Source organism: Bos taurus, chromosome 19 (assembly GCF_002263795.3).
Source record: "Bos taurus isolate L1 Dominette 01449 registration number 42190680 breed Hereford chromosome 19, ARS-UCD2.0, whole genome shotgun sequence".
NCBI lineage: Eukaryota > Metazoa > Chordata > Mammalia > Artiodactyla > Bovidae > Bos > Bos taurus.
Genome location: NC_037346.1, coordinates 41,274,742 through 41,301,851, shown reverse-complemented (window position 1 = coordinate 41,301,851; position 27,110 = coordinate 41,274,742). Strand labels below are relative to the sequence as shown.

Here is a 27,110-nt window from a genome sequence, read left to right as displayed (position 1 = left end):
AGCAAAGGTGACACCCACTAAGGAAGAACTGGGACTGGGCTTTCAATTGGACACACAGGAGCATACTAGGAAAAGGAATAGTGTTATTTTCTCCATTTTGGAATACTAACTGAGAAACACACAATTATGTAATTAAATGATCAAGTTTCCTAGGAGGGTAAACAATAACCAGGAAATAATGATGTCATGATAGCAGCTCTTCAGCAGGATATAAAGGGGGCTGGGGACCAAGGCAACTCTCATACTCAAGAAACTCACTTTCCTGGAAACTCACCTAGAACCTCCACCCTCTGACACCATGGTCAGCTCCTGTTGTGGCTCCGTCTGCTCTGACCAGAGCTGTGGCCGAAGTCTCTGCCTGGAGACCTGCTGCCGCCCCACCTGCTGCAGGACCACCTGCTGCAGGACCACCTGCTGCCGCCCCAGCTGTGGTGTGTCCAGCTGCTGCCGCCCGGTCTGCTGCCAGCCCACCTGCCCTCGCCCCACCTGCTGCATCTCTAGCTGCTACCGCCCCTCCTGCTGTGTTTCCAGCTGTGGTTCCAGCTCCTGCAGGCCTACCTGCTGCATCTCCAGCTGCTGCAGGCCCCAGTGCTGCCAGCCTGTGTGCTGCCAGCCCACCTGCCCTCGCCCCACCTGCTGCATCTCTAGCTGCTGCCGCCCCTCCTGCTGTGGGTCCAGCTGTGGGTCCAACTGCTGCAGGCCTGCTTGCTGCATCTCCAGCTGCTGCAGGCCCCGGTGTTGCCAGTCTGTGTGCTGCCAGCCCACCTGCTCCCGCATCTCCAGCTGCTGCCGCCCCTCTTGCTGTGGCTCCAGCTGCTGCCTGCGCCCAGTGTGTGGCCGGGTCTCCTGCCACACCACTTGCTATCGCCCCACCTGTGTCATCTCCACCTGCCCCCGCCCCGTGTGCTGTCCGTCCTCTTGCTGCTGAACCCGCTGTCTTGTGACCACTCTCTCCACTTACCTCTGTCCCACATATGTAGATCCTTTTTTGTGCTGACCCATAGGACTCATGGAGTCTAGCTGACATCACTCAGTTAGTTGAATCTCATGATTACAGTGGGTCCACCACTGTTCTTCTGACTCTGTGAACATATTCTGGCTCATTTATAATTCTTCCTTGTCATATTTTCCTTTCTATATCAGCACCAAGTAAGAATTAATTTGCAATCCATCAGATAAGAAATTATCTCAGTCCTCTCAATGTTTCATTCTTCCTGATATTTTGGTCATGATCTGCAGGTGGTCCACCAGGTGGCTATTATCTGCAGCCGCTGAGTGGCACTGACTTGACACCCTGAGATCAGGGGTGGGGGGGTCCAATTTACCCTTTATTTTCTCCTCAAGTGAATTTCTTTTGTTTTGTCATGTCTCTGCTTTCTAATAAACTTCTCTGCACATAAAAATTCACTGGTATTTTTTCCTATTATTTTCATGATCATTTTACTTACTAACTAGACAATTTATATTGTATATGAAGATACAGGAAGAATAACCCATGTTGAAATCACTTTGACAATAGATGCTACATCAGATATAGATGATTTAAGATTTTAGAGCAAAACTGGCATGTATGTATATGTGCATGTGCATGTGGCTTAATATACTAAATTAGGGCAGAGTAAATCAAACCACATTATACCCTTTAATAGCACTAGCTCCCTTTTGGGAAAAAAGGATAAAATTTCTGAGTGTGGAGTACATGTCAAAGAAATTTTTAAAAATTGCCTGTAAAGAATTTAATGTATTCAATTCCTTTCACTTAATAAACAACATTTCCAAGTTATAATCATAGATGGGTTATATGTTCCATTGAGTTCAGTTGAGGAGATACCATGTTTCATTGTATTAAAAAAAAAAAAACATTTTATTAAGGTCTGATTGCTGTATTAAAAAGTTATATATGTTTAATGAATACAACTCAATGAGTTATATATTACTGTATATTTTTCAGCTTTTATTTTATTTTTTAAAATTTAAATTTATTTATTTTAATTGGAGGCTAATTACCTTATAATATTGTATTGGTTTTGCCATACATCAACATGAATCCGCCACGGGTGTACACGTATTCCCCATCCTGAACTCCCCTCCCACCTCCCTCCCCGTACCATCCCTCTGGGTCACCCCAGTGCACCAGCATCCTGTATCTTGCATCAAACCTGGACTGGCGATTCATTTCTTAATATGATATTATACATGTTTCAATGCCATTCTCCCAAATCATCCCACCCTCTTCCTCTCCCAGAGTCCAAAAGACTGTTCTATACATCTGTGTCTCTTTTGCTTTCTCTCCTACAGGGTTATCGTTACCATCTTTCTTTTTTATTTTTTTTATTTTTAAACTTTACAATATTGTATTGGTTTTGTGTTACCATCTTTCTAAATTCCATAATATGCGTTAGTATACTGTATTGGTGTTTTTCTTTCTGGCTTACTTCACTCTGTATAATAGGCTCCAGTTTCACCCACCTCATTAGAACTGATTCAAATGTATTCTTTTTAATGGCTAATACTCCATTGTGTATATGTACCACAGCTTTCTTATCCATTCATCTGCTGATGGACATCTAGGTTGCTTCCATGTCCTGGCTATTATAAACAGCGCTGCAATGAACATTGGGGTACATGTGTCTTTTTCAATTCTGGTTTCCTTGGTGTGTATGCCCAGCAGTGGGATTGCTGGGTCATAAGGCAGGTCTATTTCCAGTTTTTTAAGGAATCTCCACACTGTTCTCCATAGTGGCTGTACTAGTTTGCATTCCCACCAACAGTGTGAGAGGGTTCCCTTTTCTCAACATCCTCTCCAGCATTTATTGCTTGTAGACTTTTGGATCACAGCCATTCTGACTGGCGTGAAATGGTACCCCATTGTGGTTTTGATTTGCATTTCTCTGATAATGAGTGATGTTGAGCATCTTTTCATGTGTTTGTTAGCCATCTGTAAGTCTTCTTTGGAGAAATGTCTATTTAGTTCTTTGGCCCATTTTTTGATTGGGTCGTTTATTTTCCTGTAATTGAGCTGTAGGAGTTGCTTGTATATTTTTGAGATTAGTTGTTTGTCATTTGCTTCATTTGCTATTATTTTCTCCCATTCTGAAGGCTGTCTTTTCACCTTGTTTATAGTTTCCTTTGTTGTGCAGAAGCTTTTAAGTTTAATTAGGTCCCATTTGTTTATTTTTGCTTTTATTTCCAATATTCTGGGAGGTGGGTCATAGAGGATCCTGCTGTGATGTATGTCAGAGAGTGTTTTGCCTATGTTCTCCTCTAGGAGTTTTATAGTTTCTGGTCTTACGTTGAGATCTTTAATCCATTTTGAGTTTATTTTTGTATATGGTGTTAGAAAGTGTTCTAGTTTCATTCTTTTACAAGTGGTTGACCAGATTTCCCAGCACCACTTATTAAAGAGATTTTCTTTTCTCCATTGTATATTCTTACCTCCTTTGTCAAAGATAGGTGTCCACAGGTGCATGGATTTATCTCTGGGCTTTCTATTTTGTTCCATTGATCTATATTTCTGTCTTTGTGCCAGTACCATACTGTCTTGATGACTGTGGTTTTGTAGTAGAGCCTGAAGTCAGGCAGGTTGATTCCTCCAGTTCCATTCTTCTTTCTCAAGATTGCTTTGGCTATTCAAAGTTTTTTATATTTCCATACAAATTGTGAAATTATTTGTTCTAGCTCTGTGAAAAATACCATTGGTAGTTTGATATTTTTTAGAAAATATGCCAGATCTGGATGGTGTGCTGTGTTTCTGAGTATATCTCTCAGAGTTTTCCTTGTAATTCAAATGTCTCCTCACTTAACAAATGTCTCTTCACTTAACAAATGTCTCCTCACTTAACAATTCAAATGTCTCCTCCTCCTCACTCACTTAACATAACTTAAATATCTCCTCCTAGGAGGTTGGAATTTCAGAGTTCACTTTTTAACGATTCTTTTAATTGATGCTAATTTGTAGTTTTGAGTAGTTCTCAGTTGGGGTACACACTGACTCAGGGTGGGGGGCACATTGATACTGAATTCTACAAAGAAGATTGAAACCTGCCCAATGAGTAAGTAATGGCAAGATTTCCAAACCCCTGATTTAGAATTTGAAATAGCAACACCTTTGGATAATGTCCACTCCAGTATTTTTGGGTTTCCTTGTGGCTCAGCTGGTGAAGAACCCGCCTGCAATGTGGGAGACCTGGGTTTGATTCCTGGGTTGGGAAGATCCCCCGGAGAAGGGAACAGCCCCCAACTCTAGTATGCTGGTCTGGAGAATTCCATGGACTGTAGAGTCCATGGGGTCGCAAAGAGTGGGACACGACTAAGTGACTTTCACTTTCACATTTGGATAGTGTCAGAAATTACTTTCCAAAATAATGTTCTATGACTTGTCTATAAAAATATTTTAAAATTGAACTAAAAGTTAAAGCATCATTATAGCATCAAACATTCTCAACTACTAAAACACTTTCTATGCTGGCTACTTCCAGGATGAGGAAAGTAAGGGGAGCTCATCTGAAGGAAACACACAGACCACCTTCTTCACAAGGGTAATTATCACTAGAAATAAACTGAATATATATCGTCTCAGTTGCCAGTTGCTATATTACAATCCATGCCAAAGTTTAATAGCCAAACACAGCAACAATTTTTTATTTCTCACAATTCTGTGCATTGACTGGGCATTCTGATGATCTTTCCTGTTCTCACTCATACCACTGTGCTGATCTCAAAATTTAACTGGGATTCAAAGTTCCAAGATTTACATGTCTGGTAGTTGACTCTTCCAGGAAGGAAAGGAAAATGCTTGAAGACTTCTTAAGGCTTAGATTCCAGAACTCATATAACACTATTTCCACTGTATGCTATTGGTCAAAGCAAGTCCTAAGGCCAAACTAGACACAAAGAGTAAGGAAACAAAATCTACCTCTTGATGGGAAGAATTGCAAGACATGCTGGCCAGTTCAGGGCTGAGGCAGAATGCGGAAGCTCTACTAAGTCAATGTCAGTCCTGAGGATCCCTTCCTTCCTGTCTTCCACTTATTTGAATATAAATAAGAACATTGATTCATGTAGGTGATATGGATTCCCACCTCTATGAATTACAATGAGAAAGTTTTGGCTGCAATTATTGGCAGAGATGGGGCTCCATGTAATGACAGCTCTTCATATTTAAGAGAAGAGAAATAAGGAAAATTAGAACTTCCAGACTGCAGAAGGGCCCCAAGTGTGCACCTGACATTAGTTGCTCACGGGTTGTGAAAATTTGTCACCTTCCTAGTAACAAAATCACTGCAGATGGTGACTGCAGCCATGAAATTAAAAGACGCTTACTCCTTGGAAGAAAAGTTATGACCAACCTAGATAGCATATTCAAAGCAGGGACATTACTTTGCCAACAAAGGTCTGTCTAGTCAAGGCTATGGTTTTTCCTGTGGTCATGTATGGATGTGAGAGTTGGACTGTGAAGAAGGCTGAGCACCGAAGAATTGATGCTTTTGAACTGTGGTGTTGGAGAAGACTCTTGAGAGTCCCTTGGACTGCAAGGAGATCCAACCAGTCCATTCTGAAGGAGATCAGCCCTGGGATTTCTTTGGAAGGAATGATGCTAAAGCTGAAACTCCAGTACTTTGGACACCTGATGCAAAGAGTTGACTTATTGGAAAAGACTCTGATGCTGGGAGGGATTGGGGGCAGGAGAAGGGGACGACAGAGGATGAGATGGCTGGATGGCATCACTGACTCGATGGATGTCAGTCTGGGTGAACTCCGGGAGTTGGTGATGGACAGGAAGGCCTATCGTGCTGCGATTCATTGGGTCACAAAGAGTCGGACACGACTGAGCGACTGAACTGACTGACTGAGTAACAAAAGAGACTGTATGACCCCTATACACTTGAGATTTGATATGATGGAAAAAGCCAAAAGAGATTTTTTACTTAAAAAAGCAAAAGTGAAAATGTCAAGAGGGAATGCTGCTCTTGCAATCTGTCCCACCTTCTCCTTCTCCCACTGTGCCCGCAAGTCCATTCTCTATGTCTGCATCTCTATTCCTTCCCTGCAAAGAGACAATAGCATTGACATATATACACTACCATGTGTAAAATAGGTAGTTAGTGGGAAGCTGCTGTATAGCACAGGGAACTCAGCTCCATGTTCTGTGAGGACCTAGAGGGCTGAGATGGTGGGGAGGGAGATTCAGGAGGGAGAGGATATATGTGTACATAGAGCTGACTCACTTTGTTGTACAGCAGAAACGGACACAACACTGTAAAGCAATTATAGTCCAATAAAAATAATAATAACTAACAAAACTACAAACTACCAGCCAAAAAAATAAAGGTCAAGTGGCAGAGAGTGCCATCTCTCTCACTTCTTCTATCAAGAGACTAAGACTATTGAAGCTTTGCAGAAGACATGGAAAGAGACTCTGACGCAAAAGAGTTCATTGTTATTGGCTTGATCTCAAAAGACATAGAACCCAGAACATCTTCTTGATTTAGGAGGAGGTATGGCAGTTGGACAAATTCTCCAGTCATCTCCTGCTAAAGCTAATATTTACTATGGATTAATGGAATATTTACTCTCCAGTGCCCTCCATCCCCCATCCCCCATCCCAGCTGAAAAAGCAATTTCACCGAAGGAAAGTCCCTAAAAGACTTTGGAAGCCACCATTTTCACCATTATACAGATGAACTGTGTGGTTTCTGGTGTTAGGTAACCACATGGTTGAAGGAGTGGAGGAAAGTATTATTTGTCATCATAACATCAAACTGACAAGAGTAGAACCCCCAGTATTCAGGGGCAACCAAGACCAATAGTTGGTTAGTAAATAAAAAATACAGTCATAGAGTGCTTCCACACCCAAGGAACGCGAAAGTTCTAAGGCAAAAACAATTCCTGAAGAACATTAACTCATGATAAATAATGACGCGTCACAAGAGGAAATGGATCTCCACTGGTTCACCCTCATAATGGTTTAGACCTTGCTGTTGCTGGGAGTCCCAGGGATTTCTCTGGCCCAAGACAGATGATTTTCTCAGCCTGGTATTCCTACACCATAGCAAAGAGTAAAATTGGATTTTAAACTCATTTATATTGCAAACAGTTCTACATATAGATTTTGTTTTCCTTCTATCAACATTCACATAGAATAAGATTCACTGGGCTTCTCTTGCTAAGAATTTCCAGTTCTGGCTATCTCAGATGAGAGATCCTTCCAGACTCTTTTGTAATCTTTTGGGCCCAGTAAGGGAGTTAAAACCCTAGCCCAGAGTCATTGGTTCATATCCTGAAGAAGCTTCAGCATCAGTTCACAGATTGAAAAATTTGGTCTGAAGTTCCAGCTTCATTTTGGAATCTGGAAATTTTTGTTTTCTTTCTTTTTTAAGTTTTATTAATTTCTATACTTTTAATTGGAGGATAATTTCCTTGCCACAAAAAGTTGGACACGACTGAACAACTAACATTTTCAAAATTTCTTTACAATATTGTGTTGGTTTCTGCCATATATCAGCATAAGTCAGCCATAGGCATACAAATGTCCCCTCCCTCTTGAAACTCCCTGTCACTTCCCACCCCATCCCACTCCTCTAGGTTGTCACAGAGCACTGGGTTTGAGCTCCCTGCATCACACAGCAAATTTTCACCAACTATCTCTATTACATATGGCAGTGTATATGTTTCAGTGCTGTTCTCTCTATTCATCCCACCTTTTCCTCCCCCAACTGTGTCCACAAGTCTGTTATCTATATATGCATTTCCACTGCTACCCTGCAAATAGGTTCATGAGTACCATCTTTCTAGGTTCCATATATATGTGTTAGTATATGATATTTGTTTTTCTCTTCGACTCACTTCACTCTGTGTAATAAGCTGTAGGTTCATCCACCTCATTAAAACTGACTCAAATGTGTTCTTTTTATGGCTGAGTAATATTCCACTGTTGGAGAAGGAAATGGCAACCCACTCCAGTGTTCTTGCCTGGAGAATCCCAGGGACGGGGGAGCCTGGTGGGCTGCCGTCTATGGCGTCGCACAGAGTCGGACACGACTGAAGCGACTTAGCAGCAGCAGCAGCAGTATTCCATTGTATATATGCACCATAGTTTCTTTATCCATTCTTCTGTCGATGGGTATCTAGGTTGATTCCATGTCCTAGCTTTTGTAAGTAGTGCTGCAATGAACATTGGAGTACATGCGTCTTTTTGAATTACAATTTCCTCAGAGTATATGCCTAGTGGTGGGATTGTTGGGTCATATGGTAGTTTTATTTCTAGTTTTTTAAGGAATAGCCATACTGTTCTCCATAGTGGCTGTATCAGTTTACATCCCCAAAACAATACAAGAAATTTATTATTTTAAAAATTATATCCAGGGACTTCCTTGGTGGTTCAGTTTAAGACTGCGCTTCCACTGCAGGGGACACAGTTTAATATATGAAATAAATCGCCAGTCCAAGTTTGATGCATGATACTGGATGCTTGGGGCTGGTGCACTGAGACGACCCAGAGGGATGGTATGGGGAGGGAGGAGGGAAGAGGGTTCAGGATGGGGAACACATGTATACCTGTGGTGGATTCATGTTGATGTATGGCAAAACCAATACAATATTGTAAAGTAATTAACCTCCAACTAAAATAAATAAATTTATATTTAAAAAAAAAAAGAAAAAAAATCCCTGGTTGGGAAACTAAGATCCTGCATGCCATGGCACAGCCAAAAAATGAAAGTGATGTGGAGAATGGGAATTCTTTTGCAGTCCAGTGATTAGGACTCAGTGCTTTCACTGCCATGGACTTAGGTTAGATCCTGCAAGTCACTCAGTATGGTCAACAAATAAATAAATAAAACAAAAAATTATATCCAGAATCCATATATATACATATATATATAGTCAGGGGGGAGATTTCATATCAATTTGGTATCCGTGCTGCTGAAGTCCTTCAATTAACTTTCCCAAGAGAAAATTTTGTCTGCTAGTCATTGAAATAATTGGTACACAATGAAATAGGATTTCTAATGAAATATTTGATTAAATCAATAGCTGCTTTCATAAAATCAGTGCCATTCCCATACTTTTGCCTGTTGAATACCTAATCAAAGACAAACTATTAGGAGACAGATAACATGAATTTCTTATGGAGAAACCAAGCAGCCCCTGTTTAATCAATGACATTTCTTGGTTGATCAGGATGAAAAGAGTAAGTAAAACGAAAGTCACCCACATGAATGGAGATCCAGAGGATGAAATCCAGTTGGACTTTCTAAAAGTCTTTATTCAAGCTTCATAACAAAGGTTATAAAGTAACTAATTTGCACTCTGGCAGATTAGATCACTCTTCACTAATATTTACTGTCTGCCTCTCTTGCGTCTTTGGGAGACGTGTCCTCTCCCCATTTCCTAGCCATGATTTGGACTTCACCATGTGACTTGCTTTGGCCAATGGGATACTAGAAGACACAACCCTAGCCAAGATTTGGAATGTGTTTGCATGATGGGAATTCCTCCCTTGTGCTGTCAGAAATAGGGTTACTAGGTAAAATGCAGGATTCCTCATTAAACTGGAATTTCAGATAAACAACAAATAATTTTTATGTAAGGATGCCCTATGCATACTTACATATACTTACACTAAAATATTATATACTTACAGTAAAATATTATTTGTTGCTTATTTGAAATTCAAATTTAACTGAGGGATGTGTATTTTTATTTGCTGATTCTGGAAACATGAATTCAGAAGGAAGTCCAAAACTAATCCATGGCCAGAAACCAAGACCAGCCTTAAAAATCAGCCAAACTCAACTGAACTGCGGACAAGTGGCCAAGAAATAAATACTTGCTGTTGTATGTTATAAGAGTTTGTGGTTATTTGTTATGCAGCAAGAGTTGACTAATTCAACTGTGGTGGCAATGAGAAACTAGTAAATATATCAATTGGTATGAAAAGATTAACCAGATAGTTTTCCATAAATGAAATAACAATAGGGGAATGCCCAAGTGTTTTGCTGGACTTGATTTTATCTCAACTTTCTGGAAGACTAGATTAATAATAATCTCCAGGTTTATAGATAAAACTAAGTTCTTATGATTTGTCGCTGATGGCCCAGGCAGGATGTCTGCCTCTGTGAGTTCCTGTGGCTGAACACTGTTTGAGAGCCCCACTACTGGTGTCCCCATAACCAGGGAGAGCCACAGGCACACCCTACCTCCCCAGGAGACACTCCAGGACCAGCAGTGCTCCACGGCCCAGAAGAGAAGAGCTGGGAAGCAGGCTTTGGGGGACCCGGTCAACAAGAGAAAGTTCCTGCCCACAAAACTCCAGCACAACAGCCCCAACGTGGACTGCAAGGAAAGGCTGCTGACCAGACAGAGGGGGAGAGTCAGGATAACCCCCTGGAGACCAACCATCACCCCAGCACATGGAGCAAAGAGGAGGGGCCCCAACTTTGCTTCATCTTTGGCACCACAGACCCAGTCTTACTTTATGGAGAACGTGCAGTTTGTGTAGTGGGAAAAGCACACGCTAATGTGTAAGCAGAGCCAGATATTCATTTCCCTCATCATGCACTAGTGAGGACAGGTTTTCCTTCCATAGCTGTGGAGACTCCAAACACAATCCACAGGGCATCTTCAACCCCAAGCCAATTGCAGGAGCACAGGTTTGGACTGTCCCTCTTTCTGAAGAACATGAAAGGTATCAAGCCTCACAGTTGAAGAGTATCTTAACTACTTAATGGACTGGGTGTATAATGCCTGGAAAAAAAAGAAAAACCCTGCAAAATAAGCTTTAAGACATTTATGATATGCCATATGAGATGCAGTCTCTATTTTGAAATTTTGTTTTATTTTTTATTGAAGTTTAGTTGACTTGCAATATTATATTGGATCAGCATGGTGATTCAATATTTTTATAGATTATACTCCATTACAGGTTATTGGTTATGGTCCTCTGTGTTGTATGATATATCCTTGTTGCTTATCTATTTTATACAAAACAGTTAGTATCTCTTAATCCCCTGAAAGGGAAAGTGTTAGTAGCTCAGTCATGTCTGACTCTTTGTGACTCTATGGACTGTAAGCCTGCCAGGCTCCTCCATCCATGGGATTTCCTAGGCAAGAATACTGGGAGTGAGTTGCCATTTCCTTCTCCAGGGGATCTTCCTGACCCAGGAATCGAACCTAGGTCTCCTTTATTGTAGGCAGATTCTTTATTGCCTAAGCTACCAGGGAAGCCCCTTGATCCCTACCCCTAATTTTATTTTGAAATGCTAGGATGGGCTTCTCCCCAGTTCATGGTAACCCCACTAGTCCCTGATAGACATAGCGCTTTCAGGAACAGGACCATCACAGACCACTTTGTGCATGAGGCTGAAATCGAAGGACATGCAAGATATCTCAATAGTTTATTTAAAAATAAATGCAAATATTTTTAAAAGCACTTAAGAATAGTAAAAAGTGAAATTATTCATCTTAAAGTGAAGAAAAATCCCATTGGATTTTGTAAGCATGTTTGTTAAAACGTAAGTTTAAGGGTCAGACATACTTGGGATGAACCCAGACTCTTGAGAGCTGTGTTATTCCAATTATTTAAGAACTGTATAACCTTGGGCAAACTACTTAAACTCGCTGAGGTTCAATTCTTTATCTACAGAAGTAATAATATGTAACTCATTTGATTGCTATGATGACTAATAAGACAGGTAAAGATACCTATTATAGTCCCTGGAATGTACATGTGTGTGCGTGTGTGTGCACGCACATGCTCACTTGCGTCTGACTCTTTGAAAACCCACAGACTTAGTCCACCAGCCTCTGCTGTCCATGGAATTTTCCACGTAAGAATACTGGAGTGGGTTGCCATTTCCTACTCCAGGGGATTTTTCTGAACCAGGGATCAAACACACCTCTTCTGTGTCTCCTAGTACTCGATACATATAGTAACTTAAAGCTCTTACATACTGAGAAGAAAAACCAGTGCTCACAGCATCAGCAAACAAAACGATACATCCAGAGGGAACTATTATAAACAGTTCTTAGGGGAAAATGCGTATAAGCTTCCAGTAAGGGCCTAGTTAAGAAATTCCTTGTAAAACTGTGATACATTAATTTGAAGGACTGTTGAGGCCAAAAATTTCCACAGAATGTAAGTCATAAATAAAAATGTTATTTGTAAGCAAATCAGAATATATTACCCTTATATCAAATTAAAATGTGACTTTGCCCACAATATTTTACGTAATTCTAGCCACATTATGTCAGAGAACATTTAGTCTGTACAGTAAAAATCAACTAATATTATAAAAGGAGCCAAGAGAGTATCTTGGCATGAGGAATATAGAGAATGAACTTGATATAATTCACATTCGTGATATCTTTCATGATATCATTGAAGGAAACATAAAACTGATACCCTCATGACAACAACAAAAAGCCTCCTCTTTGTAGCTCAAGGGGGTAATTTTAGGACAAATGACATTTTAAAAGCATTTGATTAGTGATTTGCAAGCTCTTGGCCCTTTTTTTTCCATTTAGCACATGGCTGACAGGACAGGATTCTTTTTTTTTTTTTTTAATTCAAAGATAAAGTGTAAATGTACTTCATACATAAGATTCAAATTTATAGAACTCATCATAAAGGGTAAAGTATAGGGTGAAGGTACAATTAAAAAACAGTAAGAGGAATTAGACAAGTGCATATGTCACAGAGCCACAATGTGCTACCAAGGGAAGCCAGACTATACTTTGCTGCTGCTGCTGCTGCTAGGTCGCTTCAGTCGTGTCCGACTCTGAGCGACGCCATAGACGGCAGCCCGCCAGGCTCCCCCGTCCCTGGGATTCTCCAGGCAAGACTATACTTTAAGACCTGGGAAAAAGCGGTCCCCCCACCCCATCCCAGCTCTAATAAGTCAACCTCTATTGATTCTCTGTGCTCGTGCACAGATCTGGCCTAGCTTGCAAGCCCTGAGGCCCTTTTGGATTATCTGTCATTGGGGTAAATTGTTTCCTAATTCATTTTTAGTTGGGGACTTCCCCGGTGGTTCAGGGGTAAAGAATCTGGGTCGAGAAGATGCCCTGGGGAAGGAAATGGCAATCCACTCCAGAATCCCATAGACAGAGGAGCCTGGCAAGGACTCCAGTCCATGAGGTCACAACTTAGCGACTAAACAATGGCAACAATCACTCTAAGTGATCCCTACTTGAGATTGTCAATTATATTCCAGTAAAACTGGGGAAGGAAAAAATACTTAAGATATTCTCTCTCCTGTCTGACAACTGTATCATCTGCAAAGCCTGATAAACAGAAAAGTCACAGTAGATGTTGTTTACTGAGGAATGAGGAGACTGGGACCCCATGAGGTGACCATGGTGAAACCACATGACCCTTTTCATAAAATGAGGAGATATATGTATAAGTTCTCTGCCATCTCTTCGCAGAATCTACACATGCAATGACAACCCCAAGAAATTACACAGATAAAAATTGCAATGGATGCTTGATGAGGGTTTTATCATTAAGGTAGAGGTTGAGTTTGGTTTGGAAGGTGAGGAGGGTACAGAATCCACTAGGACCACCCAGGCCCTCCTGGGGAGGAGTGATTAAACCATGTGGCAGCCATCCTGGGTGCCATGTAGCCCTCCTCATATGGAGAACCACAAACCTGCCTTTCAGTGAGTCATGGAGGAGACACCCGGGAAACAGGTGACACTGGGCTGGCTGGAGTGCTACTGTGAGCCTGTTAGCTTCATGTGCATGGTTGCAAATACCAGGTCACTGTTTGGGTGGCAATTATGGGAGTCTTTGAAGTCCAGAAATAAAATGCTAACTACAGGGCCAAAGGATAAAGTAATTAGATACTAGCATAATTTGGAAAACACATTCTTTTTTATATGGATTGCATATTTCAAAGGAAATTTCACTAGCTTCAAATCATGTGGCTTGATTTGGTGACTATAAACAAAACAAGAAAACAGAAAATATCTGTGGGGTGTGTGCGTGGGTACAGGGGTAGAGGGTTACCAAAACTGGTATTAGTCAATGCTAAATCCTCACTTGATTGGCCAGAATATTAACAAGGAATGGCATGAGTCTCTGGGGATCATCAGCTCCTGGCCAGGGTATATAAAAGGCCCCGAGCACGGGGAAGACACTCACACCTGAGAACACTCAACTCCTCTCACCACTTCAACCCCACTCAGCCCCACACACCACCATGACCGTCTCCTGCTGCGGCCCCACCTTCTCCTCCTCCAGCTGTGGCGGAGGCTGCCTCCAGCCCTGCTGCTACCGCGACCCCTGCTGCTGCCGCCCAGTGTCCTGCCAGACCACCGTGAGCCGCCCCGTGACCTGCGTGCCCCGCTGCACGCGCCCCATCTGCGAGCCCTGCCGCCGCCCAGTCTGCTGCGACCCCTGCAGCCTGCAGGAGGGCTGCTGCCGCCCCATCACCTGCTGCCCCACGTCCTGCCAGGCCGTGGTCTGCCGCCCCTGCTGCTGGGCCACCACGTGCTGCCAGCCCATCTCTGTGCAGTCCCCGTGCTGCCGGCCCACCTGCTGCCGGCCCGCCCCCTGCCGCACCACCTGCCGCACCTTCAGGACCTCCCCCTGCTGCTGAGACCCCACTTTCTTATAAAGCAACATCCTGGAGCCTAAGCATCCACTCTGCATTTTAATTACGCTGAAAGAAAAATAGACATTTTTTCATAAGGTGACAATAGTCATTTTTATATTTTACCATTTGGATATATAAGCAGATGTCCAGTCAAACGTGCAGGTGTCTCCATCAGCAGAAGTCACAATGGATGCTAAATCCATCTTTAAAAGTCCCCAGAGTGGGTGTTGCAAAGCCATTCTGAATTCCAGAGGCTGTTTAAACTCTCCCCTCCATCTTTTGAATGTATTGCCTGCTTATTTTTCAATAAACTAATTTTTTCCTGTAACACCCCCGCTTCCTGATTCATTCATTAGTGCATGTTTATGAGTGTACACAGATGAGCAAACAATGAAAAGGAAGAGAGATGGAGAGGATGAAGGAGACAGGAGAGGGAAAGAAGAGGTACAGGGATCCAGGTATGAGTCTTAGCAAGTGGTACAGGACTGTGAGACAGTCCTCAGACTGCCCACGTGCGTAGGAAGTCTGAGCACACTAGGTCCTCCGTGGCTTGTCCTTTGCCCACATCTCCAGGTTCATGTCTCAACACTCCCCAACTGTATTTCACTCTAAACAACTCTGAACTTCTCACAGTAACTGACACAAGTCATGAAGTTCCATGTCTTTGCTTTTGTCATGTTCTTCATTTAATCTGGAATATTTTTTCATCTACCCCTTCCCTCCACCCTCTCCATCTACCTAACCCTGAGTCATTTCCAAGATTCAGCTCAGTCCTCTCCAATTTTTCTGTTCTAAGCCCTCCATCATGTATGGATGTGAGAGTTGGACTGTGAAGAAAGCTGAGTGCCGGAGAATTGATGCTTTTGAACTGTGGTGTTGGAGAAGACTCTTGAGAGTCCCATGGACTGCAAGGAGATCCAACCAGTCCATTCTAAAGGAGATCAGTCCTGGGTGTTTTTTGGAAGGAATGATGCTAAAGTGCTGAAACTCCAGTACTTTGGCCATCTCATGTGAAAAGTTGACTCATTGGAAAAGACTCTGATGCTGGGAGGGATTGGGGGCAGGAGAAAAAGGGGATGACGGAGGATGAGATGGCTGGATGGCATCATGGACTTGATGGACGTGAGTTTGAGTGAACTCCAGGAGTTGGTGATGGACAGGAAGGCCTGGCGTGCTGCAATTCATGGGGTTGCAAAGAGTTGGACATGACTGAGCAACTGAACTGAACTGAACTGAAGCCCTCCATCACACAAACACACATGCATAACATGCACGAACACACATGCACACACCCACAAGCTAGGTTAGGTGCCCCTAAGTTGTGCCAATAACATCCTATACTTCCTTCCCTCTTCACAAGGCATAGTATTGAGATTATCTACTTCTCTACCTCAAATGAAGGGGCCACAATTTGCCTGGTTCCCATTACTGAGGTTGATGTTTAGAATATAGCTGGTAGTCAATTTCTATTTATTGAATCAAAATACATTAGAAGGGAATTGTCTTTATGAAAAGAATTCTAAAAGCTATATATTTACTTAAAGCAAAAAATTCATCAGTTTAACTTAAATTTTCTGACCTCCAGTTTTCCCTGTCTACAAAATGAGAAAATTAATATTTATAAATGTAGATTTCTGGATAAGTTAAGCAACTTAATATTTATAAAGTGCCTGGCACATAGGAAGCACCCCTACTGTTACCAAACCAATTTTGATCTGCTCACTCATGCACAGTAAAACAAATCTTTTGACACTGCATTGTGGTGAAGAAAAGTGCAGAGTTGATTGCAAGGCAACCAACATGGAACCAAGCAAGGAGAATGGGCAGCTTGGGCTCAGAAGACCTGAACTCCCCAGTGGCTCTCAGGGAAGTGTTTTAAAGGCAAGGTGAAGAGGAGGGTCTTGGGTCCAGGATCAGCTCACACTCAGTTTTCTGATTGGTTGATAGTGAGGTTAACAGGGTGATATTTCAGGAATCTGCCTTCAACCTTCTGATTCTAATTGGTCTGGGGTCTCTGTGTGTGTGATCAGCATGCAATTAATTTCTTCTGCTTGATGCGGGGTTTAGTGTCTGCAAAACAACTGAAGGGTATGGCTCAGAATAGTATCCTTGACAAGGAACTGAAAGTCCTTGACTTTGTTTTATGGCTGAACTATCATGATTTTGTCTTGCTTGACTGTCTTTCTTTGTTTCTGTATTTCTCATTTCTTCTATTAAATTTGCTCTTTGGAACTTGGGGGAGGCTTAGGAAGCTAAAGCTTTTCTGCAAACAAAAAGCAGACGGGGACAAGGAGGAATTTGTTCCTGGGAAGGCCCCACAGCGTCCTGGCCTGTTTCAATACCATTCATATTTGTTGAACATTTGATCATCGCTATAACAAACAGGCTCAAAAGATGTGCTACTTATTACACATCATGTTATTTTAAGTTGGAAGGCATTCAGGGGAAGACTTTTTTCAGGATAATCCATAACCACTGCCAGAGACTAATTTCCTAATAAATACAATAAAGACGGCACAAAAAAATTCATGATTAGGTCCAGGCTATTTCAGGATGAAAGGGCTCTTTAAAGGCTGATTTACAGTATGCAGGAAAGAGTCCTTGATGGCAGGATTTATGAATATGAATAGGGGTTTATCATCAGGGGTAATAAGAACTGGGGATATATATGCATTTGATAGTTACACTTTCCCTTTCACCCTAACCCAAAGGAATTAAACACAAAGCTGTAGGAGACTCCAAAGGATTACTTGTTTAGTCTTCCTTAGATTTAAGGAGATAAATACTTAAACCACTTAGAAGAGATATTTATTTTTTTTAATTCGAGAAATAAATCCCAGTAGTTCCCTGATCACACAGGCCTTTTGTCTTTTCCAACTAAAATATTTTCTCTTTTCAACTAATAATACCCGTATCTTCTGTCGTCTACATTTTGTGGATTTTATAATAAATTTGGATTATGAAGAACATCAGAGACTGTTATTACAGATGAGGAAACTGGGGCTGCTAGTGTTAAAGTATTTGCTCTAAATTACAAAATTGACAGGTGGTGGAGAAAGAATTTATTTTTTAACTTTTCATTTTATATTGGAGTATAGGCAATTAATAATGTGGCGATAGCTTCAGGTGGATGGCTAAGGGACTCAGCCATACATATATACGTATCCTTTCTCTCCCAAACTCCCCTCCCATCCAGACTGCCACATAACACTGAGCAGAGTGCCCTTTGGTATACAGTAGGTCCTCGTTGGTTATCCCTTTTAAATAAAGCAGTGTGTACATTTCGATCCCATTCTCCCTATCTCTCCCTGCGCTCCTTCCCTCCTGGTATCCATAAGTATTCCATTCTCTAAGTCTGTGAGTCTGTTTCAGTTTTGTAAATAAGTTCACTTGTATTATTTCTTTTTAGGTTCTGATATCTCTCTTTCTCTGTCTGACTTATTTCTCTGTCTTCCCCATCCTCCTCCTGCCCTTTTTCCTTCAATCTTCCCCACTCCCATCTCTGACACTTATGAATGGAGGCTATTTTAAGGATCATTTTGGAGAACACAGAATGCATTTTCTATTTTCAGAACTTGCAAAATGTCCTACCATCCAGGGCGCCCAAACTAGTTTCTAAAAAAACATAACTCATGACACTCATAACAAAACACAACTCATGAAACTATTAAGGTAAGGGCATGGCTTTTTCTGGCCATCAGAAAGAGTCATCATCACTACATGCTTCTTCAATCCAACTAAAAAATCCCATAATTTATCACCACCTTAGATAATGTTTACTTTCTTCTACTCTAACAATTATGCTCATGCAGAACATCTGGAATTTGCACAATGTAACTAAAAAAGCCCATGAGATAAAGGCCAGGGACACATCCCTTTTCTAACAAACTTAGGTCCATTAGTGTGCTATAGCAAGGGAGAGCACACAGCATTAGAAACACAGGACATCCCACCAAGTGAAGGTAAAGGTTTTTATAGGATTTTGAGGAATGGGAAAATTCAGGTAAAATTACGTGAAATGGTAGGTTCAAAGCCAAATGAGGCTTTGTTTTTTTTTTTTTTTCTCTCATTTTTTTAAATTTTATTTTTAAACTTTACAATATTGTATTAGTTTTGCCAAATATCGAAATGAATCCGCCACAGGTATACCTGTGTTCCCCATCCTGAACCCTCCTCCCTCCCCATACCCTCCCTCCGGGTCGTCCCAGCAGCGCTGGGCAGTGAAGTGGACTTACTGTCTCCTTTCTCTGGAAACCACAGTTAAGATAACTGCGGCATGTGGTATCTGAAAATCTCGTATCTGATTCTCTGCCCCCTGGATTGGATATTGAGACTGCTTTTGTGTTAAGGTGATTACGGTCCTATCCAAGCAATAGTGGGACGTCCCCTTATTACTTGGGATTCCCAGGTGGCTCAGTGGTAAACAATTCGCCTGCCAATGCAGAAGATGCAAGAGACACAGGTTCCAGCCGTGAGTCAGGAAGATCTCCTGGAGTAGGGAATGGCAACCCACTTCAGTATTCTTGCCTGTAAAACTCCACGGACAGAGGAGCCTGACAAGCTACAGTCCATGGGGCCACAAAGAGTCAGACACGACTAAGCATAGCACAGCACTTATTACTATTGTTACTTCAAATAGCAAAGTTTCTGACAGTCCATGATCACAGAACACAAGATTTCGGAGGACTATGTCCGTTTGTCAGTTAAAATAAGCAACGAGTTTACAGATGTATTCCTATTCCTAATGTTTGAATCTCTGTATATAATCATTAGGTAAAGAATCTGCCTGCCAATGCAGTAGGTGCGGGAGACTCAGGTTTGATTCTTGGGTGGGGAAGATTCCCCGGAGGAGGAAATAGCAACCCATTCTACTAGTCTTCCCTGGGAAATCCCATGGACAGAAGAGGCCTGCTGGGCTACAGTTCATAGCATCGCAAAAGAGTTGAACACAATTTAGTGACTAAACAAACAACAATATATTCTAAGCCGAATAACAATATGCTAAAATAATCCATAAATTAAGCGAGTTCTTATTTTATTTTCCCTATATGAGACAGAATTTTTGATTACTACTACTACCTGTTCACTCTTTTAAAGTGACTCAGAGTTGGAAAAAGACCAGGAGTTATGCATCAGTGTTTGTACTCAAAAGATGGTGTGCAGTATTGCTGAAGCTTTGCCACTCTTTTACCTGTACATCTCTGGAGAAATCACTTCACCAATTTGGCCTTCCACAAATTGGGATAGACTATCATGGATCAGAAACTCAAAGGCCTTTAAGGACCAGAATTATGGTGGACAGAAGTGTGTCAACTACCTCAGCAACCTTTGTTCAATGTTATCTTTTTTTGGCATTTATTTATTTATTTATTTATTTTTTACTTTTATTTGCATTTATTTTTTGCGGCATTTATTCCCGGGCCATAAGTTTTTGTTTCTTCAGTTTCTTCTGGGATATCTTTTTCTTCTGTGCAACCTCCTCTTCTGGTTTAGGAACAATCTGTTCTTTTTCAGTAAGGATCATCTCAATGTGGCATGGAGAGCTCATGTAGGGGTTGATCCAACCGTGAGCTCTGTAAGTCCTGCGCCGCATCTTGGGGGCTTTGTTCACCTGGATGTGCTCAATGACCAGAGAATCTACATCTAAGCCCTTAAGTTCAGCATTACTCTCTGCATTTCTGCGCATGTGCAGTAAAAATTCAGCACTCTTTTTTGGCCACCGACCCTGCGTCCAGCCCCACTGTTTGGCCTGTGCACACTTACCAACTCCACCATTGTAACGATGGAATGGCACACATTGCTTCTTTAAAGTGACATCCTTCAGATACTTGGTGGCTTTTCGGATATGCATACCCTTTATGGCCTGGGCAGTTTCACGAGTGTTCTTAAAGTGAACACGAAGATTTGAACCTCTTGATTTGCATGATTTTGTGGGGTTTTCTGGGTCAAGTGAATAGCGCACCATTTTTAGGGGTCACCTCAGGCCGCTTACCTAGCATTTATTTATTTAATGTCACATTTTTTGAAGTATAGTTGGTTTACAATGTTATGCCAATAGAAAAGAGTACACTGTTATTTTTAACCTTTTTTCCAATTTACATTTATTTTCTGTACCCCTATTTTTCTTAGCTGAGACTGAAAAAGACAAAATAATCTTATCAATTACCAGTTCACTTACTTCCCTTTGTCATTTTTTAAATTTTTATTATTTTTTTTGGCTGTACCATGTGTCATCTGGGCTTTTCTTTCACCAACCAGGGATGGAACCCATGCCCCCTGCAGTGGAAGCACAGAGTCTTAACCACTGGACCACCAGGGAAGTCCCTCCCCTTGTCTTTCTTAGAAGCCTACCTTCACACTTGATATGTAAGCAAGCAAAATCCTCAGCCAACAAACCAAAGCATCTACAACAGCAAGATAATTAGTCCCTTTATAAATATTTTAATGTGTGTAGAAGAACTCAGTACAAGTGCTTATGTCACACCTAGGAAGCAAGAAATATTCCAATTTCAGTGTTATTCCTAAGACTCAAGAAGGAATACTCAGAAAGGCATAATATGAATAAAATCTTTACTTCGTTTGGCCTTACTGTTGCATGAAAAGTTTGTCTCCTTTAACTGGCTTCCCTGCCTTTGTCTTACCTTTCTAAAAATTGTAGTTACTCTGTGATAAGAAACTACAGTATAGCACTATTTACTTAGTAAGGGTCCCATATGTTGCTATGAAGTGATAGGCCAGTTCAGGCCACTAAACAGCATTACTTGAGTGACTTAGGTGGTTATTTCCTGATAAACAAGGTGAAATAACACATTATTTTACAGAAGCACTGGGCCATTTGTTCCATTGCAGAAGCAGTACACATCACCTTTTACAAGCCATTTTGGTTTTCCAGAAACTCATCCTTCATTTCAGCGTCAATCAGAAACCAGGCTTACGACTCATGAACCTTATAGTCCCACGCTTAGTCATGGATGATGAACAGAGGAAAGTGTGATGGTGGCAACACTGGATTCCTCAAACTTTCAACTCGTCTGTCACATGACATGGTCTGGAAGGATTAGCTATTCAATGAGTAATTTTTCAGATGATGTAAATCATTAAGTATTCATTTCAAGGGGAAAAGCAGACAGGAAGAAACAAAAGCACCTATCAGCAATGCTGGTATTGCTGCCTCAGCAGTTGAATCCACCAATCTGGGGTTCTCATTTCAATGGGCAACCACAACTCCAGGAAACAGCTTGTCATGGGGATCATCAGCTCCTGGCCAGGGTATATAAAGGGCCCAGAGCAGGAGGAAGACACTCACACCTGAGAACACTCAACTCCTCTCACCACCTCAACCCCACTCAGCCCCACACACCACCATGACCGTCTCCTGCTGCGGCCCCACCTTCTCCTCCTTCAGCTGTGGCAGAGGCTGCCTCCAGCCCTGCTGCTACCGCGACCCCTGCTGCTGCCGCCCAGTGTCCTGCCAGACCACCGTGAGCCGCCCCGTGACCTGCGTGCCCCGCTGCACGCGCCCCATCTGCGAGCCCTGCCGCCGCCCAGTCTGCTGCGACCCCTGCAGCCTGCAGGAGGGCTGCTGCCGCCCCATCACCTGCTGCCCCACGTCCTGCCAGGCCGTGGTCTGCCGCCCCTGCTGCTGGGCCACCACGTGCTGCCAGCCCATCTCTGTGCAGTCCCCGTGCTGCCGCCCCACCTGCTGCCGGCCCGCCCCCTGCCGCACCACCTGCCGCACCTTCAGGACCTCCCCCTGCTGCTGAGTAGCCCTGCAGGAAATCACCCCAGGTATTCAGAAACATGTGCCAGCCCTTCCGACCCTGATGGATCAGATGAGAGATACTACTTTTGAAACCTATCTGCCTGCAACAATTAACTGAGCAGTAACTCTTGATCCCTTTTCCCCCACAAATATGTACCTAAATCTGGCCTTCTTTGACGGTCTTTAGAAAAATTCCAGCTTTCAGGATTTGAATTCTTGGCTTTACAAAATGAATAAACAAAGATTAAAATTGCTCTTGAATAGAGCCCTAGTCCACTGACTCATCATCACTTCTCTACTATTTCAAGATGAGATATTTTTCTAGGATAATATTACATTTATCCGGGGGCTGTGCATGGTAAAATAATAAATTTTTGTTTCTCAGATGCAAATGTGTTTCTTTATTGTTTATTAATCTTCAAAAGTTCATTTTTTTAGCTGATGTTATAATACGGGGGGTCAGAAGAAACAAGTGAAGAAAGATTTTCCAAGGGCCATTATTTTTTAATTTTAGGAACAATTCATGCACAAGGTCTCTAGTTTTAATAGCAATCCAGATAATTCAGAACCTCTTACATGAACCACCTTCATATTTCAAGTCAAAGTTTTCATTCATGCTGAGGAAGTGGAGAGTTGATAGGAAGTCTCTCTGATCCCAAACTTGACTAATGAATCATTCTCACATCTGTGATAAGGGGGAGGAAACCTAAGTCCTAAATATTCATTGGAAGGACTGATGCTGAAACTGAAGCTCCAGTGTTTTGACTACCTGATGCGAAGAGCAGATTCATTGGAAAAGATCCTGATGCTGAGAGAGACTGAAGGCAAAAGGAGAAAAAAGCAGCAGAAGATGAGCAGTTAGGTAGCATCACTGACTCAAAGAAATAGTAAAGGACAGAGTAGCCTGGCATGCTGCAGTCCATGGGTTCACAAAGAGTGAGACACAACTTGGCGACTGAACAACAACAGCCTAAGTCAGAATCCCATTTGTTCCCTGACCTAGAAAACTGTGCTGTAATTAATATCAATTGGTACCTGGAATTCCTAACCACTGAAATGCCTGTCCTAAAGAACCAGTATGCCATATTTTCCAGAATCCCTCCAGCCAAGGAAGGAGAAATGTAGCTTGGCTAGAACCATTTCTAATTTAGAACTCTAAACAACTTTACTATACAAACCATGCCAATGTATTTGAAATAATAACATTAATCCACAGTAGATCTGTTTTTGTGGCTTTTAAATACTTGTAAGCTGGTCAGGAAACTAGCCACTATTGTTATCCTGAGAAATAATGTATTGACTTCCTGACATTTGATCTGAAAGAGTTTTTGGAATATGCTGTTTATACACCTGGTCTCATCTACCTGCCCAGCTACAGGAATCAGGCAAGGAAATCTTTGTGAAGACCCAGATCTTGACTGACTTTGTTCACTGCTGGATTCCCATTGATCAGCACAATACTTGACACATAGTATATCATCAGAAATTAGTTACTACATAATTGAATGAATAAATTATAAGGGTTGGAAGACAGAAAGATTTCATTACACCCCAGTTCTCTTCTCAGGCTGGACATGTGCATTCTTACAGTAAAACAAGAAGCCACAGCTTGAAGAGAAGTAGTTTTCTTGGAATAAAGTTTTCTCAACAAGTAGCTCATTATTTTTAAAACCTTTACATTGTCAGTATGTACAATGGAATTTCCTCTTAATTAAGTTTGACGCTTTTGTTGTTCAGTCGCTAAGTCATGTCCGACTCTTTGTGACCCCATGGATTACAGCACACTAGACTTCCCTGTCCTTGCTCAAATGCATGTCCATTGAGTCAGTGATGCTACTTAACTGTCTCGTCCTCTGCCTCCCTCTTCTCCCTCTTCTTTTGCTTCCAATCTTTCCCTAGCATCAGGGTCTTTTCTAATGAGTCAGCTGTTCGTATCAGGTGGTCAAAGTATCTGACAATTTACTGGTTGACAGTTCAAAACTCCAGTTTCTATCTATATATTCTTGATGGTTGTTTTTTATTAATAATTTTAAAAATTAATAAATTCTCTCACTACACTTTGTTTTCCTTTTTTCAGAATTTTCCTCCTTAACCTTCTAGAGACTTGCTCATCTTGTAGTGTTTTCTCAGATGTAGAATGTCCTGTTTGATCCCAAGCTCATCATTATTATTGGATCATGTTTGTTGCACTGTAACACCACACCCTGGCCAGCCACAGTGGCTGGTGCAGGTCTGGATAAGCCTGCAAGGGATTCTGTGGGCAGAATGCTTGAAAAGAAGGCTTAAATTGCAGCCTTCAGTCACAGATCTAGAACAGACTTGATTGTAAAGCACGGGTCAGAACCAAGCAAATCCAGAGGCAGAGGGGAAAAAAAAAAAAAAACTGCTGAGTGACATGATTTTCCTGCAGACCCTGACAATTTGAAATAATTGAACATCACAAGGGGTCTGTAAGCAGAAGGAAGCCTGGTACATGAGGGGACACTGAAGCAAGAGACAGCGGGGTAAAGGCAAGGCAGGCTTGAGACCACCTAGGGCTGTGGGACCTATACCTGGGGGGTTCATCATGCTGGCAGGCTGCTACCTTCATCTAGATGGTGGTTCTGTTGATAGTGCCTCAAGATCACTCAACTATGTCCAACTTTAATACTTTTTCCTTAAAGTGTGTTTTGGAATTCTGAGAAGGCTCTGTGGGAGATAATTCCTCACATTCCTGAGGATACTAATTAAGACATAGAGTTCTTCCAGATAACTCTCAAAATTAGCCATTTCACACACAACAATTTTAAAAATAATTTGTCATTAAAATTCCTAAATAAAGCAGAAATTCCTTATTGACAGGAAATGAGGTTTCCACAATTTCATTCTTCAACTCCTCAGGCTTACAATGTTGCCATAGATTGGAATAACTAATAACTGCTGGAATAACTACTGGCTCCAACACTAGCAGATGGCTTTAGGCAAGTCACTTATCTGGCTTTGTGCGTGAAATAAGAGATATAACAATAACTGCCTCATAGGATTTCTTTTTTTTTGAAGTATTAATTTACAATGTTCTATCATTTTCAAGAGTACAGCAAAGCAGTCCAATTACACACACACACACACACATATATATATATATATATATTCTTTTTCAGATTACTTTCCTTTATAAGTTATTATAAGATATTAAGCAGGGGGAGGAGCTAAGATGGTGGAGGAGTAGGATGGGGAGAACACTTTCTCCCCCACAAATTCATCAAAAGAACATTTAAACGCCAAGTCAATTCCACAAAACAACTTCTGAATGCCGGCAGAGGACATCAGGCACCCAGAAAAGCAACCCAAGTCTTCGAAAGGAGAGTGAAGAAATACAGTTTCACCCACCAGAACACCGACACAGCTTCCCTAACCAAGAAACCTTGACAAGCCACCTGTACAAACCCACACAGAGCAAGGAAACGCCACAATAAAGAGAACTCCACAAACTGCCAGAATACAGAAAGGACACCCCAAACTCAGCAATCTAAACAAGATGAAGAGACAGAGGAATACCCAGCAGATAAAGGAACAGGATAAATGCCCACCAAACCAAACAAAAGAGGAAGAGATAGGGAATCTACCTGATAAAGAATTCCAAATAATGATAGTGAAATTGATCCAAAATCTTGAAATCAAAATGGAATCACAGATAAATAGCTTGGAGACAAAGATTGAGAAGATGCAAGAAAGGTTTAACAAGGACCTAGAAGAAATAAAAGAGAGTCAATATATAATGAATAATGCAATAAATGAAATTAAAAACACTCTGGAGGCAACAAATAGTAGAATAACAGAGGCAGAAGATAGGATTAGTGAATTAGAAGATAGAATGGTAGAAATAAATGAATCAGAGAGGACAAAAGAAAAACAAATTAAAAGAAATGAGGACAATCTCAGAGACCTCCAGGACAATATTAAACGCTACAACATTCGAATCATAGGGATCCCAGAAGAAGAAGACAAAAAGAAAGACCATGAGAAAATACTTGAGGAGATAATAGTTGAAAACTTCCCTAAAATGGGGAAGGAAATAATCACCCAAGTCCAAGAAACCCAGAGAGTCCCAAACAGGATAAACCCAAGGTGAAACACCCCAAGACACATATTAATCAAATTAACAAAGACCAAACACAAAGAATAAATATTAAAAGCAGCAAGGGAAAAACAACAAATAACACACAAGGGAATTCCCATAAGGATAACAGCTGATCTTTCAATAGAAACTCTTCAAGCCAGGAGGGAATGGCAAGACATACTTAAAGTGATGAAAGAAAATAACCTACAGCCCAGATTATTGTACCCAGCAAGGATCTCATTCAAATATGAAGGAGAAATCAAAAGCTTCTCAGACAAGCAAAAGCTGAGAGAATTCTGCACCACCAAACCAGCTCTCCAACAAATACTAAAGGATATTCTCTAGACAGGAAACACAAAAATGGTGTATAAACTCGAACCCAAAACAATAAAGTAAATGGCAACGGGATCATACTTATCAGCAATTACCTTAAACGTAAATGGGTTGAATGCCCCAACCAAAAGACAAAGACTGGCCAAATGGATACAAAAACAAGACCCCTACATATGTTGTCTACAAGAGACCCACCTCAAAACAGGGGACACATACAGACTGAAAGTGAAGGGCTGGAAAAAGATTTTCCATGCAAATAGGGACCAAAAGAAAGCAGGAGTAGCAATACTCATATCAGATAAAATAGACTTTAAAA

At 41.5% G+C, this 27,110-nt stretch overlaps 3 protein-coding genes and 1 pseudogene across 3 annotated transcripts; 3 read left to right on the top strand and 1 right to left on the bottom strand.

Moving 5' to 3' along the window:
• The first annotated feature begins 233 nt into the window (after positions 1 to 233).
• LOC100848572 (keratin-associated protein 4-7-like) lies at positions 234 to 1,407 on the top strand. Its single transcript, XM_010816286.3, has one exon. The coding sequence runs from the start codon at positions 299 to 301 to the stop codon at positions 926 to 928; it is 630 nt and encodes a 209-aa protein (XP_010814588.2). The 5' UTR covers positions 234 to 298; the 3' UTR covers positions 929 to 1,407.
• A 12,745-nt stretch (positions 1,408 to 14,152) lies between these two features.
• Positions 14,153 to 14,928, top strand: LOC777598 (keratin associated protein-like). Its single transcript, NM_001078145.1, has one exon. It carries the CDS (start codon positions 14,205 to 14,207, stop codon positions 14,601 to 14,603), a length of 399 nt encoding a protein of 132 aa, NP_001071613.1. The 5' UTR covers positions 14,153 to 14,204; the 3' UTR covers positions 14,604 to 14,928.
• Positions 14,929 to 19,981: 5,053 nt separating this feature from the next.
• LOC790883 (60S ribosomal protein L17 pseudogene) lies at positions 19,982 to 20,590 on the bottom strand (annotated as a pseudogene).
• A 1,322-nt stretch (positions 20,591 to 21,912) lies between these two features.
• LOC618938 (keratin associated protein-like) lies at positions 21,913 to 22,623 on the top strand. The gene has a single exon (NM_001099392.1). It carries the CDS (start codon positions 21,965 to 21,967, stop codon positions 22,361 to 22,363), a length of 399 nt encoding a protein of 132 aa, NP_001092862.1. The 5' UTR covers positions 21,913 to 21,964; the 3' UTR covers positions 22,364 to 22,623.
• Positions 22,624 to 27,110: the final 4,487 nt, after the last annotated feature.